General features: G+C 45.2%; 1 protein-coding gene across 8 annotated transcripts in view; it reads left to right on the top strand.

The window, feature by feature from the left end:
- ZNF385C (zinc finger protein 385C) overlaps window positions 1-18,551 on the top strand; it is a 168,942-nt gene that overhangs the window by 119,419 nt on the left and 30,972 nt on the right. For all 8 annotated transcript variants that reach the window (XM_082194912.1, XM_082194913.1, XM_082194911.1 and 5 more), the window contains one exon: window positions 17,090-17,232. In XM_082194912.1, coding sequence (XP_082051038.1) covers window positions 17,090-17,232 — 143 coding nt within the window. The remainder of the gene's footprint in view (window positions 1-17,089; window positions 17,233-18,551) is intronic.

Genomic DNA, 18,551 nt, shown 5'->3' with positions numbered 1-18,551 from the left:
GCATTCTGTGAAAGTGTTAAATTTTGCCAAAATTACTTGGACTGAGGGGCAAGGTAGAGAATGGAGTGCCTCACATTTTTAACTGAAGTCCTTAAAAGTCATTGTGCTCTTCTTCTTTTCCTACCCAGCAAACAATCATCTTACCCCATCCTTAACTGCACTGAGTTTCAGGTTCCCAAATTCTGTGTATAACTAGTCCCAATATTGAATTTCATGCATTTGGAAAGGGTCTGTTATTACTGAAAAAAGAGGGAAGGATGTGTCTTCTGGTTTATCCCCAGTTCTCCTAAGGTCACTTTTTTTCTGAGTTTACAGAACCCTTTCCTGTATGTCTCGCAAGTTGCTATAAGTAAGTTATGACTTTGGCCCTCCAGGCTTGCTGAAGCACATCTTCCATCGGCCCCAGCAAGCATGGCCAAGGACCAGCGGTGATGGGAATTGTAGTTCAGCAACATCTGGAGGACAAAAGGTTCCTCACATCTGGTAGAATTCATCAATAAATCTGTTCCCTTACTGGAGAGCAAGAGATACCAGCTACCCCTTCTGCAAAATTCTGGAAGGTGAAAGAGACACCCACATAACCTTCTAGGTGTGGGTGGAGAGGAAGGATGAACTCATCTATAATTGTCTCTGTAATTGTCACTGATCTTTTTCATGCTGGGAGCAGAACCCTTGGGCACTTCCAGGCTGCTATTTTTGGATGGGATTTGATCACATACTAGCAAATTCAGGTTGCAGAGATTTAGTTGATTGGAAAGTCTTACAAAACAAACCCTCTGCCCCCTAATGATCAGATTTTTTTATATATTTTTTATTTTGCAACAAGGAAAGGTAACAGGAAAATGCAGAAGGAATGCTTCTTAAATAGCGGAGTCATCTAATTTCCTGCAAACAAATCAGGATAAGTAGTCAATAAACAGGTTGTCTGGAAGCAACCTTACTCCAGGACTGGGAATCCTCTCTACTCATGACCTAAAACAGCCTTTCCAATTCATTTAAATTTATTTGCTTGTGTACAACTTAGAGGACTTTCTACAACCAACTGGTGTACACATTTTGTTAAATAAATAAAGTTGTATTAAAAATGCAAATCCCACTCCCCCCCACAAACAAAAAAGAAGTTGATCCAAGAGATTTACAGAATGTTTTTTTCTAAAAAAAACCAAGCACAAAAATAGCAAAAGCCTGTCCTTAAAACACAATTGGCAGACTAAAAGCAGTACCAGAGAGCAAGAACACAAAGAGCCAAAGCTAGCAGTCAATAAATAAAATTAAGGAATAACACAACAACAACAACAACAACAACAACAACAACAACTTGCTTAAAGAGAGATGTCTTCAGTTGCCAGCAGAACACGAATAGGGAAGAGGATAACCAGTGTGGTGTAGTGGTTAAGAGCGGTAGACTCGTAATCTGGTGAACTGGGTTCGCGTCTCTGCTCCTCTACATGCAGCTGCTGGGTGACTTTGGGCTAGTCACACTTCTCTGAAGTCTCTCAGCCCCACTCACCTCACAGAGTGTTTGTTGTGGGGGAGGAAGGGAAAGGAGAATGTTAGCCGCTTTGAGACTCCTTAGGGTAGTGATAAAGCGGGATATCAAATCCAAACTCCTCTTCTTATTCTAACCTAACCTCTTGCCATTCATGTTGCAAATCCCACCATGCTATATCCTGTCCTTTTTCTGCCATTCCAGTCCCTTTCTTTGTGGGGCCTGCCAGTGTAGGCAGTCAGACTTTGGCTCAAAGGGGATGGCTTGAGAACGTTGCTGTCAGTGAGGAAGTGTGGTGCATGGGCTGGTCTGGAGAAGTCTGTCCAGGAGGTTTTGGGGTCAGTATGATGGCCAAGGACTCTCAGATGGTTTAGCAGAGGCTGTGGTGTGCTGCCCCCAATAGAAAGGTGGTGTATGAGTTTGTGTTTGTGTGGGCATTTGTGTGTGTTCCAGGATGCAGCTGAGAAGAAGAGGCACTCTCCATGCAACCTTCGCCTACCTGGGAGGGAAAGAACAATAATTCTCTTCTCTGGAGGTGGGAGGAGGGGGTGGGAAGAGAATGACACAGCTTAGAATGACACATCTATTGCCTGTGAAAGCTGATGGTCTGGAGGCAAATAAATGCCAGCCCTAAAATCACAGGAGTTGCAGCCATTCAATTAATAAAATTCAATAAAACTGTAAATCCAGTTATGAAGCATGCTGGGCAAAAATTTTAAAAGTCTTCCGCTCTTACAAAGAAAAAGCAAGCAACACCTCCCACCCATGCAAAACAGTTGCCACCTGGTGAGCAACACTAAAGAGGACACTACAAAAACAAGGCAATATGAATTGGGGGGGGGGCTTTAGTGCTGGGGAACAGGGGGCGATTCCAGAAAATTGGGTGGAGGCCACTCGCAAGAGCCGCTATCTGATTTTCCACAATCTTCCCCTTCAGCCCCCATGCCATGGTGCACCCCATTAAACAGGGTCCCCCCGCAACTGTTCGGAGAGCCTTTCTTGGTAGCTACCAGGATTGGGAAAGTCACCTTCAGCTCACTCCCTTCTGTATGTTAATCTATAGATCCAAGTCAGTATACTCTGCTCCAGCTTGCAAAATAATAATTATTACTATTAAGATAGATAGATATAGATATAGATATAGATATAGATATAGATATAGATATAGATATAGATATAGATATATATCCTGCCCTCCCCAGCTGAAGCCGGGCTCAGGGTGGCTAACAACAGTAAAAGTAATACAGCATTCTAAAATCAATTCATTATAAAATCAATTCAAAATCAAATTAATGGCAACCATTGGGCTAGAGTTCTGTGAGGATTACCAAAGGAGGGGGTCATGCTGTGCCTTGGCCAAACGCCTGGTGGAACAGCTCTGTCTTACAGGCCCTGCAGAAAGATGTCAATGGCAGCAGGGGGAGCCTTTGAGGGGGCATGTGGGAAGCTGCCAAGGAAAGGAGAGGGTGGGGAAATCACTGCCCACCAATTTCTCCCACAAGAGGCTCTCCGGATCCAACCCTGAGTCTTCCTGGAGCAGAATGTCAATCCAAGCACCAGTGCAATGTTCACACCTGGCCTCGTTCCCTTTCATCTGCCATCGGGCTCAGCTTGCAATAATCGGAAAAAAGGATGGTTTCTACTAATATCAACCTCCTTACCCAGCAGGCTCCTTCCTTCTTTGAAGCCGAGCAAGGAAATGGCTCGTCTCCACTAAGATTGTGTCATTCTATCCAGGTCTCCGAAGACCTCACCGTTCTTGTTGAGGCAAATCCTTTTAATTGAGTGTCTAAATTAACTGCTAAAAATACATCCCACAGCTGCTGCATTGGACTATCGCTGACAAGAAATTGCAGTCGGGGAGAGAGAGGAGAGGACAGGCTAAGAAGCACAGGCCTGCTTGAAAAATAACCCAAAAGGTTAACCTTGTTTTGAATGAGACCTAGAAATGGGAAGTAGAGAATCACCCAACAGCCATGCCCACAGGCAGAATGGCTTCTTCTGTTTATTTAATATAGCCAACTCTTCCTCCAGGGCAATTGGAAAAGTGTTGGTTGCTTCCTCATCACATTGTGAAGAAGGAACAGCTTAAGTCTGGTAGCACCTTAAAAACTTAACGTGTTTTTGCAGCCTGAGTTTTTGTGGACCAGAGCCCATTTGGTCCTAAGCTGAAACATGTTATGTGTGCAGTGCACACTCCTGTCCCTATACAGTACATACATGCGTAAAAATAGTGGGCGGAAATCAGTTTATACTGGATCAAAAGGGCATGGAAGGTGGCACTGCAGTAAGTCTGACACATTTCTGTGTGAAACCAAAATGGAAGATAAGAATCTTGTTCACAGCAGCAGCAACTGATGACAATACAGTCCTTATTGCTATTCTGATTTGCCATCTGAAGTCAGTCCGTTATAGGTGACAAATATACCTTCAGTCTTGAATGAGTCTGGCATCAATGGAATCAAGTTGAATTTTACTGAATTCTAGTCCCCCCCCCCCTGAAGTCTTCTTGTTGAAGTGGCTAACTTTGAGGTCAGCAGCCTATCCGGAGAAGTAGAGTTCATTCCATATTGTTGCTGCACTATCCAATCAAATCTAACCTTCAAGCATGTTACTGAATAACTAAGCTATTCATTACGTCTGGATGTCTAACATTTTCTAGTTTATGTAGTATATGTACTTAATTCTTACTCATTAGACACATACAGTATGTTTTATAGTCTGATTTATTGGTAACTAGGACTGAATCTCGTGACCTTGCTAACATGTGCTGGAGCCCAAAATAGTAAACACTCATGTTTTGAGGAAGCAAGACATGTGCTGTAATCATTCTAAAAATGAATACAGTTATCACATCCAAATGTAAAATTTTGCGCTTACTGCAAGAATATACCATATTTCCTCGAATCTAATGCTCACCCTTTTTGGCCAAATTACGTTGCGAAAATTGAGATGCGCATTTGATTCAATGGCACCTTCACATTTCACCAGTAGATACTTTTTTTGGTTTCAAGGTTCTGAAAATTGAGGTGCGCATTAGATTCGATGCCTCATTAGACTCGAGTAATTACGGTAGATTGCATTTTGACGTAGATGTGAATGGCAACTGTGAAGGTAAAAGGAATGCATCTTATGTAGTGGGGAGGGTTATCTCCCATTTTCTCATAGACTTTTGTCATATAGAAAATGGGAGGCATTAACAATAAAGGCTCTGCCTCCTCACCACTGTTGGGTTCTATATGTTACCAGTGCTAATGCTGGGAAAGCATATAGCTCCTTGACAGCTCCACGTGGCAACCAATTTGGCAGAACACAAACGGACACGGTGGACGTGATGTAGTGCTGCTGACATGTGGATGACATGTGGATTTCAGCAGCTAGACTGGTGACTGGGAGCGGCGGCAAAGACCACATAACACCAGTCTTGAAAGATCTACATTGGCTCCCAGTATGTTTCCGAGCACAATTCAAAGTGTTGGTGCTGACCTTGAAAGCCCTAAATGGCCTCGGTCCAGTATACCTGAAGCAGTGTCTCCACCCCCATCGTTCTGCCTGGATACTGAGGTCCAGCGCCGAGGGCCTTCTGGCAGTTCCCTCACTGCGAGAAGGGAGGTTACAGGGAACCAGGCAGAGAGCCTTCTCAGTAGTGGCACCTGCCCTGTGGAACGCCCTCCCACCAGATGTCAAAGAGAACAACAACTACCAGACTTTTAGAAGACACCTGAAGGCAGCCCTGTTTAGGGAAGCTTTTAATGTTTAACAGACTATTGTATTTTAATATTTTGTTGGAAGCCACCCAGAATGGTTGGGGAAACCCAGCCAGATGGGCAGGGTATAAATAAATTATTATTATTATTATTATTATTATTATTATTATTATGCACACCCTAAGGGAATATAATATAAACACTTCTCTGGGACTGGATGGCAGGCAGACGAGTGAGTCAGAGGAGGAAAAGGGTGGAGAATTGAGGGAACCCTGACAAGCGCAGCAGGAGAGTCAGCGATACTGCATCGGATTGGGATGGTTGGGTATAGGAGCTGAAGGGAAAAGGGATACCTGAAGAAAACAAAACCTGAAGAGGAGGGGTGGGGAAGGGAAGGGAAGGGATCTTCTTCTTTGGCAATCACTCGTAGCCAAGTAAGATTGTCTTCCGTAAACACGGTATTAACAATGAGTCCGCAAGTGACTGTGGAGGCCAATTCTGGACCCACACGTCCTTCCACAGTGGCGACATTGGTTCCCAGGTGGGAGTTGCAACAAATAGGGACATCCTATTCTGTTGTTGCTGTTGTTGTTGTTGTTGTTGTTGTTGTTGTTGTTGTTGTTGTTGTTATAATACCCCACCCATCTGACTGGGTTGCCCCAGCCACTCTGGGTGGCTCCCAACATATTTAAAGCATCATAAAACATTAAACATTTAAAAAACTTCCCTATACAGGGCTGCCTTCAGATGTCTTCTAAAGGTTGTCTAGTTACTTATCGCCTTGGCTTGGGAGTCGCGTAACTCCACACCCTCTAACATTTCTCTGATGAAAGTAGGGACATCCTAAGGAAAAGCAGGACATCTCGGGATCAAATAAGAAACCGGGACAGCTTCTGTAAATCCAGGACTGTCTCCCTTGGAAAATGGGGACACTTGGAGGAAGAGGAGAGGGGGCAGTTTCCTGTTGTTGTTGTTTAGTCGTTTAGTCGCGTCCGACTCTTTGTGACCCCATGGACCAGAGCACGCCAGGCACTCCTGTCTTCCACTGCCTCCCGCAGTTTGGTCAAACTCATGCTGGTAGCTTCGAGAACACTATCCAACCATCTCGTCCTCTGTCGTCCCCTTCTCCTTGTGCCCTCCATCTTTCCCAACATCAGGGTCTTTTCCAGGGAGTCTTCTCTTCTCATGAGGTGGCCAAAGTATTGGAGCCTCAGCTTCAGGATCTGTCCTTCCCGTGAGCACTCAGGGCTGATTTCCTTCAGAATGGATAGGTTTGATCTTCTTGCAGTTCACGGGACTCTCAAGAGTCTCCTCCAGCACCATAATTCAAAAGCATCAATTCTTCGGCGATCAGCCTTCTTTATGGTCCAGGGCAGGTTCCTAGCACTACCCAAAACAGTGAGGTGGGCAGGGCCTTGAGTATTGTTACTGAGCTGGAATTAAGGAAGAAGTAGCACTCTTGAACCCTTTTTAATAAGAATATAAGGAGAATCCTGTTGGATTAGGACAAATGGCCTTCTAGCCCACCACCCTGTTCTCTCATAGTGGCCCACCAGGTACCCACAAGCAAGACCTGAGTGCAACAATACTCTCCCCAACAAATATGTAAAGGCCTACCGCCTGTGACAGTGGAAGTATAACAGAGATAACTCCGCCCTCAATGAATTGGTCTAATACTTTTTGAAAAGTCTTCCGAGTTGATACCCATTAACACATCCTGTTAAAAGTGAATTCCATAGTTCAGTCATGCGCTGTGTGGAGAAGTATTTTGTTTTGTCTGTCCTGAATCTTCCTGGAATTCAGCTTTATCGAATGCCCCCTGGTGCTGGTATTATGAAAGCAGGGGGTCATCATCTGCCTGATAAATACAGAGAGAGAAAAACTGAGGTGCTTCATCCAGACTGCAGGATTGTAAGAGCAACGAAAAGAGGCATGCAAGATAATGCCATGTAGATCACAATATTCTAGATGACAAGAACGGGTTGTCCCCAAATTGTCCAAGTCCCCTAGGAGAGCCATTTTAGTTGTGCTCCATCCAGCCACACTAATATCCTCATCACAGAGAAATTGCTCCCTATTAACGGCATGGGGAAGGATGTCAGAGCTGGGTCTCATGACAGGAGGCAAGGTCCTGGAAACAAGGCAAAATTCAGTGTAGTGACATAAGGCGAGTTTGATCTGTTGGAAGAAATAGGAGTAGCAGGCGAGTCCTCATATAGCCCAGACTAGATAAATCTGAACTGAAAGCTTTCACAGAGATCAGCCTTACCACCTGGCCTAATTTGGCCTATTGCTCTCCAAGTGCCTCATTTGCTGGTTTGGCTTGTTACCCTATACTCCAGCTAGAGCTTTTTGGTGGCATACAGGCTGAATGCCTGCCTAGTATCTCTTAGGCTCCAGGTTTAAAACTTGCTGCAGACTCATGCTATAAAGTAGCCTGTCCTCTAGCGCTCCTGTTAGAGAGAATGTTGTTATGGTGCCAGTGTCCTAACCATCGGTAGGCAAACTAAGGCCCGGGGGCTGGATCCAGCCCAATCACTAAGCCCGCAAACGGTCCAGGAATCAGCGTGTTTTTACTTGAGTAAAATGTATCCTTTTATTTAAAATGCATCTCTGGGTTATTTGTGGGGCATAGGAATTCGTTCATTCCGCGCCCCCCCCCCCCAAAAAAAATATAGTCCAGCCCCCCATAAGGTCTGAGGGATGGTGGATCGGCCCATAGCTGAAAAAGTTTACTGACCCCTGGTCCTAACCATCAGAAATGTTATGGGATTTGTTTTAATACAAAAAAAATGAATCCCTTTGGCTGCCTACACTGCAAGATGATCTCAGTTACAGTGATAAGTGTTGCTTGCTCACATATTTACATATAAAGGAAGACAACAGCAAAAGCTTTGAGTGGGCACCCAAGAAGGAACAGCAAATCACTGGTGGAGGAATACAATAACTTTGTTTTGTGTGGTTCAGGAATCCTGCAATAACATTTCTAATTCAGCCACTGCATTGAACTAAATTATGCACATGGGTATTCCCCTCCCCCCCTTTGCTCAGATTGAATTTGCTTTATTACCAACTACGTTTTGGGTGCTTTGATAGAACTTGCAGAATGTGGGATTTTGTGGTCCCCGTTCCCACCTCCCAATTCCTCATGGAACTATGAAGAAATGAGTTTGGAGCTGTACTTAAACATGGAGACAGGAAAAGTCATGCGTCACCGTAGATTCCAGGACAAGAAGATCAGAATCCTCTGGCTTTTATGAATTGTGCAAATTGAGCAAGGTTTTGCGTATGCATGCTTCATTTCCCATAATTCTACATTTGTTAACACTGGGAAGCAGGCAAGGAGTTATGTAAAGTGCTGGAATTGCTGTTTGGTGAGTCTCTGGCTTGGAAATTTTTGATTGCTCATTGCCACCTCTGCCGTGTTGTGGAGAGCCTGTGGGATGCTGGGCGATAGCCAAAGAGATCAGAGAGTGATCAGAAGCAGGTGACAAGACACAGAGAACAAGGAGCTCCTAAGTAGGTTGCCATGGTGGAGTAGGGCCTGACCAAGACATTTTGGCACCTTAGGGCTTAGGCCATGGATAGGCAAACTAAGACCCGGGGGCCAGATCCAGCCCAATCACCTTCTAAATACGGCCTGTGGACAGCCTGGGAATCAGCGTGTTTTTACATGAGAAGAATGTGTCCTTTTATTTTAAATGCATCTCTGGTTTATTTGTGGGGCCTGCCTGGTGTTTTTACATGAGTAGAATGTGTGCTTTTAAGTAAAATGCATCTCTGGGTTATTTGTGGGGCACAGGAATTCGTTCATTTTTTTTTTTTCAAAATATAGTCCAGCCGCCCACAAGGTCTGAGGGACAGTGGACCGGCCCCCTGCTGAAAAAGTTTGCTGGCCCCTGGGTTAGGCGAGCCACAAAATGGCATCCCCCCAGCTAGGGAAGATGGGGTGAGTGAATATTTACATTAGGGACATAGGCGCTGACTCCTGGGTGCCCAAGCACCCAGAAAATTGCCCATGACGGGACCAGGCACCACAAATTGTGTTGGCAGAGGCACACTGCACGGTGTGTACGTGTGACGTCAGTAAATGTGGGGGACAAATTTTGGTGGCGGATGCACAGGCACGCGGCAGGGGAAAAGTCCAAATTCCCATTATGATTCTTCTAGAAAGACGTCCCCAGATGTTGTACACGTGGTCATTTATAACTGACCAGTGAAGAAATCCAACAGAATAATGAAAGCAGAATCTGAACTGCAAGCAGGAATTCAAGCCATTGTAGGGGCTTCCCTGGATTTAGGAAATGGTTTACGTTGTAAATACCTGTTTAATTGTGACCAGAGAGACAGCATCGAACTAACCTTTCAGGATCCAGATGTATAGTATAAATTTTGCTCTCTAATTCATGTTTGCCAACAGAGAGCTGTTACTAGAATTAAAAGGTTGTCCGACTTCAGACTTCTTCTATTGATCCAAGTGCTATACAGTAACACAGAAATGAGGGTCAGAGTAGGTTTAAATAGTGGTACTACTGGTGCTTTAAAATGTTTTATCAGTACAGTGGAACCTCAGAAGCTGAACACCTGTAAACTCAAATGTTTCAGCTCTTGAACGATCGGAAACTGGAAGTGATTGTTCCAGTTTTCGAATGATTTTCAGAAGCCAAACGTCCGGTGTGGCTTATGCAGCTTCCTGCAGCCAATCGGAAGCCGCTCCTTGGAAGTCGAACATTTTGGAAGTCAAACAGACTTCCGGAATGGATTCCGTTCAATTTCCAAGGTAAGACTGAACTGTTACTGCAGGTTTATCATGGCCTTTGGCTAGAACAATAAAGTTACTGAAATTGAAAAAGTAAAACAAAACAAAACACATGTTCCACAAACAAGGAAGTAATGGTAGTCCCACCCTAGAGATTTGCTTTAGTCAGTGGTGTTAGGCAGAAATTTACTTCCAAACCTTACAATATGCCTATTTTTACGTGTATAAAACGCCCCCCCCATGTATAAGACACCCCCTATTTTGGGGGACTCCAAATTAAGAAAGCACCCCTCAGCACTACCCGTGTATAAGGCGAGCCCCAATTTAAAACCTGTTTTTGGTTAAAAAAAAACAACAACCATAGTCTTATACTTGGAAAAATACAGTAATTATGTACACATTCACTTCCAGCTTGTATTCTGCTTTCTTGTGTGGGAGAGCCACGTTAGTGTGTTGAGATTAGAGTTGGACTATTGGTGAGGAGACCTTTCCCCCTTGAGCTTAGGCCGCTCAGTATCTTTCAGCCCATCACTGCCTCACAAGCCAGTTGGGAGGACCAAAAGGACAAGGGATAACCTTGGATGGGCAGTTGAGGTGGGTGAGGTAACATATAACAAATTATTGCATGCTTGTTTGTCACTTTAAAACGAATAAATGAGAAACATTTTTTGGAAGGGGGGGCGGGAGTTGTTGCCTGCTGTTCTCCAGATTTCCCTTCTGGGTGACTTTGGTATTAATTTGATCAGTACATGCCTGACGAAGCAAGCTGTAGTTTACCCCCCTGGAGTCAGAGCTGGTTCGGGGAGCAGTTCCCTCTACAAAGACGGGAACAAATTTGTCCAATCTGCTAGAAAGAGGCCACTTGTGCCTTCCAGGCATCTTTGGGCCCGTTACACTACAATCTGTAGAAAAATGTGCACACTGAGATTTTTATTATTTTTTTTAAAAAAATATTATAGTCTTTGATCCATTCTCTTCCTACCGCTTCTGGTTTAACACTGGAAAATAAAGTTAAATAAATAACAGAAGAATTCACCTACCTATGGAATTAGGGGGTGAAGAACAGAGCCATCAACTGGTGGGAAAGGCAGAGAGTATGCTTTGAAGTGTTTTATTGCCAGTCATCATGATAGAAGCTGTGTATTGAAAGAAGAGGGGACTGTAGATTGCAAGGATCGCTGAAGGGTGCCCTGCATTACTCTGAGTATTTCACGTTCTCTGCCTTCACTTGAATAGTGTTGCCAATATCTTTTGTGCATTACACCTCCACCACCATAGGAGTCGGTGGCAGATGTTATTTGACAGAAGCGAAAGTGATAGACCCAGCATTAGAGGTACTGTATTTTTCGCTCTATAGGACGCACTTTTGCTCCTCCAAAAATGAAGGGTAAATGTGTGTGCGTCCTATGGAGCGAATGCAGGCTCCTTGGCTTCAGCGATAGCAACACGAAGCCTCCGAAGCACAGAGGGAGCGCTCCCTCCACGCTCCGGAGGCTTCGCGTTGCTTTCGCTGAAGCCTGGAGAGGGAGAGGGGTCGGTGCGCACCGACCCCTCTCGCTCTCCAGGCTTCAGGGATAGCCGCCTGAAGCCTTCGGAGCGCAGCACGAGTTCCCGCTGCGCTCCGGAGGTTTTGGGTTCATTTCGCTGAAGCCAGGAGAGTCTTGCTCTTGCTCTTGTAAGACTCTCCTGGCTTCAGTGAAAGGAACCCGAAACCTCTGGAGTGCAGCGGGAACTCATGCTGCACTCCGAAGCCTTCAGGGATAGCTGCCTGAAGCCTCCGGAGCGCAGCGGGGGGCAGGAGAAATGGAGCCCCTTCCATTTCTCCTCCTGCTTGGCTGGAGGTCCCGCTGCGCTCCAGAGGCTTCGGGTTCCTTTTGCTGAAGCCGGGAGAGCAAGACTCTACCGGCTTCAGCAGAGAGGGAGAGCTGTGCAGCGTCCCTTCAGCCAAGCAGGAGGAGAAATGGAAGGGGCTCCGTTTCTCCTGCCGCTTCGCTGAAGGGGCGCTGAGCAGAGAGGGATATAATTTTTTCTTTCTTGTTCTCCCCGTCTAAAACAAGGTGCGTCCTATGGTCGGGTGTGTCCTATAGAGCGCAAAATATGGTATAAGAGGTATGCATGCTACCCTGTGCCTGGAAACCCCAGTGTCTTATAGCGTTGGTCCCCTACACAGTTGTGCCCCATATTTCAATCTGTGCATCTTGAGTTGTATTCAAGTGAACCCATTAATGTTAAAGGACCTAAGTTGGTCGTGCCCATAAATTTCAGCGGGGCTACTCTGAGCAGAATTGACATTTGCTACAATCCTTTGTTTGCCAAAAGAGAGAGGGAGGGAGAAGAGAACATAGATACCATCAAGGTCATTCCCTTCTTCATAGCCCAGTTAGGCCATTTAAGCCATGTTTGCACTAGGAAATCTCAGATTCAGGCCTTACATGGGTGGAATTTGAACAGAGAGTATTCAGGCCGGGAGGAGGACTGAAGGCCAAACTATACATTTATCTGCAGTTTCTGTTATGTAAACAGCAGATATGATGAAACCCTGAGCAGTTTTGGGACTGTGGGGCGTGGGGAAAGGAAACCCCTCCCTCCCCCAACCATGGCCTTGAGTAAAATAACCTCTCCAACACTACAGTTTGCATTTTAAGGGAAACCGCCATGGGTCCACCCAAGATAGTGCACCAATTTCCCCAGTTCCTATGGAGGGTTCCTGCTTGAGCATCTCTCCTGTCAGAAGTTGGAAACTTACCACTAGAAACCTGAACGTGGTGAGATCTCCCATTTCCTGGTCAGAGGAGTTTCTGGATGAGGCCGCAGGCTGTCGCTGTTCAACGTTTTTTGTTGTTGCTACATTACTGCTGTGCAAATTGCTTGACTCCATAAAACATACAGTGGTACCTCGGGTTACATACGCTTCAGGTTACAGACTCCGCAAACCCAGAAATAGTGCTTCAGGTTAAGAACTTTGCTTCAGGATGAGAACAGAAATCGTGTTCCGGCGGCGCGGCAGCAGCAGGAGGCCCCATTAGCTAAAGTGATGCTTCAGGTTAAGAACAGTTTCAGGTTAAGAACGGACCTCCGGAACGAATTAAGTACTTAACCCGAGGTACCACTGTAATGAAATATGGCCAAACATGTTTTGACCCTATGGCTCATAATCACCACACTGGACTTAGAGACCTGAGGCATACTTACACTCCTACCTGAGTAGACTCACTTCTACCTGGCCTGGCCCCAAACTCAGCACATAGGAAGAGAGCCTGATGGATCAGAACAATGTCCCATGTAGTCCAGCACCTGATCTTACGGTGACCAACCAAGATGCCTGTAGGAGATTTTTAAGGAGGACCTGAGCCCAAGAGCATTCTACCCAACTGTGGTTTCCAGCAATTGGTATTCAGAAGCAGATGAAGTTGTCCTACAGGTTCTTATCATTTAGGCAAAAACCGAAAACACTGTTTGCGGATAAACTGTGGTAAAGCTGAAGAGTCAAATTATAGGGCCTTCTGGCGGTTCCCTCATTGCGAGAAGCAAAGCTACAGGGAACCAGGCAGAGGGCCTTCTCGGTAGTGGCGCCCGCTCTGTGGAACGCCCTTCCAGCAGATGTCAAAGCGATAAACAACTACCTGACATTCAGAAGACATCTTAAGGCAGCCCTGTTCAGGGAAGGTTTTAACGTGTGATATTTTATTGTATTTTTGGTTTTTATGGAAGCTGCCCAGAGTGGCTGGGGAGGCCCAGCCAGATGGGCGGGGTATAAATAATAAATTATTATTATTATTATTATTATATATTTTTCCCCATTCTTTTTTATTGTTGATATAGACTAATGTTTATGTTAGTTACTATTTTTTATGTTGATTGTATATCATGGAGGTTGTTGTTAGCTACACTGGGCTCCTATGGGAGGACGGGAAGGATGTAAGCATTAAGAAATAGTAGTAATAGGAAAGTTTGTATGCAGCAGGAAAAAGGGAGCTACAGTGAAGCTTGGGAAGCCCTTGAGATGTGATCTCTCCTCCCCAACCCAGACTATGCTGGCCTTGTGGATAGATGTGACTGGCCTCTGAATAGTTTTTCTAAATTGCAATCCCTTCCCTTCCCTTCCCTTCAAGGGCTCTTGGACCAGGGGGCACATTTTGAATTTTGAGAGAGTGGGCGCCAGTCATAAAATGGCTACCATGGCATAACACAAAATTAGAAGTACAGTGGTACCTCAGGTTACATACGCTTCAAGTTACAGACTCCGCTAACCCAGAAATATTACCTCGGGTTAAGAACTTTGCTTCAGGATGAGAACAGAAATTGTGCAGCGGCAGCAGGAGGCTCCATTAGCAAAAGTGGAGTTTCAGATTAAGAACAGTTTCAGATTAAGAACAGACCTCCAGAACGAATTAAGTTCTTAACCTGAGGTACCACTGTATAGTAATTGCTTCTCCCTCCTCCCCGGGACAACTTCAAGCTTGCCATGGAAGTCAGCTGTGTCCTGCTGGTCCAGATCACGCAATATTGATTTCCCCACTCTACTGCACAAAATACACAAAGTGTTGCAGCTGTATTTTCTAGTACCAAGAAAAATACACATCTCTTTCTCTCTGTCCTCTCGCGCACACACAGCTAAGCACAGATTGCAAAAAATTAAAATCTCTCCCCTTTTTTCTGTTTAAGTGCATCTCTCTCAATCAGACACATAGAGCATGTTTGAGCAACCCATCCACCCCAATTCAGATAAGCCTCTCCACAAGCAAAGGAAACAACAACAACATTTTTTTATTTATACCTCAGCCTTTCTGGGTGGCTTCCAACACACATAAAAATAACAATAAAACCTCAAACATTAATAGTAACAATCTGATCCAATATAAAAGTCACAGTAACAATAATGTAGAAGTTACAATGCCCACCATTAAATAAATGTTCACTGACCTGGTGCCCAAGAGCACCAGTGAATGCCTTTGGAGGTTTAGGGTTGGCAAGCGCTGCTCTGTTCATATGTATGGAAGCTGGAAAGGGGGCAGGAATTAGGAAAGGCCTTGGAGGACCTTGAGAGACCCCCCACACCTTGCCAAATGCAACAGAACGTTGGGGCAAGGACAGCAAAATTAAATGACCTTTAGAGCAGAAAAATATGTTGTGTTTACCTTGTATGCAGTGGCCTCTCTATGGTGCAGGTCACCAACAATTTGTGTTTTACAAAGGAACAACATACTGGGAAAGGTTCAGAGAGAAACTTTTAAGGAGGACATGTTGGATCTAAGAAAGAAAACTGTTTAAAGGGAAGACAGAAGAAGCTGGTTATGGCCAGCCTAGAAGAAAGAAAAGTAATAAGATATTATGTTGGCCATTTTCAGTTATGGAAATAGATGCTAGTTAAAAAGAGCAAGGGGAAAGCAGCTGCTCACACTTTCCCTTTGGATGCGTGGCTTGAATAGTTTGTGTATATCTCCACCCAAGACAGCGAAGTACATTCCTTACAGTTAATTGCTTTCCTTTCCTTACGGAGTATGTAATCCACCAAGTGATCACTTTCCATCTCTGTAGCCAGCAGGACAGCAGAAGTAGGCAGTTACAGGGCGAGCAATTAGCATCAGTATGGTTGCACTAATATTGCTTTCAAAAATCTGATTGCTGCATGGCCAAGGCCAAGACTGTGTAAAATTGAAATCAGTATCTCTGAAACTTCTAAAATAGTCTTTTTCTGAATTAAAAACTGAAGGCACATTTCACTCCATACCCTCCAGCATTTCTCCGATGAAAATGTTGTTGTTGTTTAGTCATGTCCGACTCTTCGTGACCCCATGGACCAGAGCACGCCAGGCACTCCTGTCTTCCACTGCCTCCCGCAGCTTGGTCAAACTCATGCTGGTAGCTTCGAGAAAACTATCCAACCATCTCGTCCTCTGTCGTCCCCTTCTCCCCAATGAAAATAGGGACGTCCATTAACACCTCCCTCGTTCTCTTAGAATGGCAAAGGTGCCAGAACTAAGGTCTGGTGAGTTCCAGCTGAAAAACAGCCCTGGGGATGTTCTATTCCATACCCTCCAACATTTAGCCAAGTATTTAAAGGCCTGTCACATGGAAGATGGAGCAAGCTTGTTTTTTCCTGCTCCGGAAGCTAGGACCAGGACCAATGGCTTCGAGTGACAAGAAAGGAGTTTCCATCTAACATCTGGAAGAACTTCCTGACAGTCATGGAGGCTTTGGTTGAGATTCCTGTACTGCAGGCGTTCGGACTAGATGGCCCTTGGAGTCCCTTCCATCTCTACAGTTCTGTGATTCCAGGTGAACACAGAACAAAAGACGCTGTCTTAAGTTATTTATTTATTTATTTCTATTTCATTTATTAAATTGGCAACCACCCTTCATCCTTAGATCTCATGGCGGCTCACAGCACCAATTACATTGAGTCAGGTCCTCAGTCCTCCTAGCTCAGTATTGCGCGCAGAGACTGGTAGCAGTTATTTAGGATTTCAGGCAAGAGCCTTTCCTAGAGATCAGGTGCCAGGAGTTGAACGTGGGATCTTTTGCATCTGCAAGGTAGCCAACAGCAGAAAGCGATTACAAATGGCATGACAGAAAAATCACACACAGTGAGCAGCTTATTCTCCTGTGTGTATACGTTTATTGGGCTTACTTATTTCATATGGCAAACTAAAGGTAAAGGACGACTATGGGGATGTGGCGCTCATCTCACTTTCAGGCCAAGGGAGCTGGTGTTCGTCTGCAGACAGCTTTCCGGGTCATGTGGCCAGCATGACTAAACCGTTTCTGGTGCAATGGGACACCATGACGGAAACCAGAGCGCACAGAAACGCCATTCCCACCACGGTGGTACCTATTTATCTACTTGCACTGGTGTGCTTTCAAACTGCTCGGTTGGCAGGAGCTGGGGACAGAGCAATGGGAGCTCACCCCGTCGCAGGGACTTGAACTGCCAATCTTCCGATCGGCAAGCCCAAGAGGCTTAGTGGTTTAGACCACAGCACTACCCACTATCCCTATATATGGCAAACTAGCACTTCTCTCGCACCACCCCATTTGTGAATGATGCAACGTATGCAGGTCTCTTTCTCATTCTACTCTGTTTCCTCTTAAACTCATGGTATTTCTTATCTCCCTTCTCTTCTTCCCTCTTAGGTCCAGCCAGCCACAATAGCTCCCTCTTGACATCGCTCCCCATCCCAGGACGGTCCCTGCATTCGCCGCTGGACATCAAGCATTTCCTGACCTTCCGCTTCAATGGGGCCCCCCAGCTCAACCTCTTCCCCAACTTCAACACGGTGAGTTTGTTACTTGACCTGGTCTAAATGTTACTGAGGAGGCATCCTGCTCGACCAGAGAGCTTTCTTCATCTGCGGAGGGCTAACTGCAAAACTGTCCTACATCTCCCGGGTCAAAACGTGCAACGGAATCGCCGCTTGCCCCACCGTGTGATTGTTGATGTGTCACTGCTTTCTTCCGGCCTCCTTTGCTTGGTTCAATTTCATAATTTCTCCTGCTGATCTGCTGACTTCAAGGTCACCCAGAACACACATGCTCAGGGCTGGAGTTATGTGCGGTATCTATAGAAATACTGCAAGTGCAGGATGCCTCCACACACCCGCTCACGCCCATCAAGTTATGCCAGCCTTCTTTCGTTACAGTTGGGAAGCTGAAGCTGTCCGACTACACTTAACAAGGGACGTGAAGGTCACTGAGGATTGTTATGATGCCATGGGAATGGTCATTTGATAAGGTTGCCACTGTTGGGTGGTCTTTTGGTGGCCAGGAGATAGCTGGGGATTCCCAGAAAGGTGTGTTCAACTCACTTTTCTCTTCCATTGATTTCCTGGAAATTTTTGTGCTGTGTTTCCTCTGCAAATTTAGTTTCCCTTCTGTTATATGGAAGGTGGAAATAATAGCTGGATTATCAACCCCCAGAAAGTCTAAAAATATGGAGAAGGTGCTCTCCAGGGAGAGTCATGCTTCCACTTTCTTGAGTGTATTTCATAAGGATAGGAGTAGCTGCTGTGCTTGACAATACCAATGGCCCATCCTGTTTCCCAGTGGACAAATGTTTCCAAGAAGCCTGTGAGCAATGCATGAACTTAACAGCTCTCTCCTGTTTTTGTCCCTAGCACTTGATATTCAGAGATACTCTGAACATGGAGGTTCTATTCAGCAGTCATGGCTAATGGCCATTGGTAGACGTGCCCTCCATTAATTTATCTGCTCCAGTTTTAAATCACCACATATTTTGATAGGAAAATCTGTAAGTGTTGTGTGAAGAAGTATTCCGCCAATCGGTTTAATTGAGTGACACTAATTTCATAGAATCATAGAATCATAGAATCATAGAATCATAGAGTTGGAAGAGACCACAAGGGCCATTGAGTCCAACCCCCTGCCAAGCAGGAAACACCATCAGAGCACTCCTGACATATGGTTGTCAAGCCTCTGCTTAAAGACCTCCAAAGTAGGAGACTCCACCACACTCCTTGGCAGCAAATTCCACTGTCGAACAGCTCTTACTGTCAGGAAGTTCTTCCTAATGTTTAGGTGGAATCTTCTTTCTTGTGGTTTGGATCCATTGCTCCGTGTCCGCTTCTCCAGAGCAGCA

This window comes from Podarcis vaucheri (assembly GCF_965113315.1).
Source record: "Podarcis vaucheri genome assembly, chromosome: 13".
Classification (NCBI taxonomy): domain Eukaryota; kingdom Metazoa; phylum Chordata; class Lepidosauria; order Squamata; family Lacertidae; genus Podarcis; species Podarcis vaucheri.
Note: the sequence above shows the minus strand (reverse complement) of the source record. Positions and strands in the feature narration are given on the sequence as shown.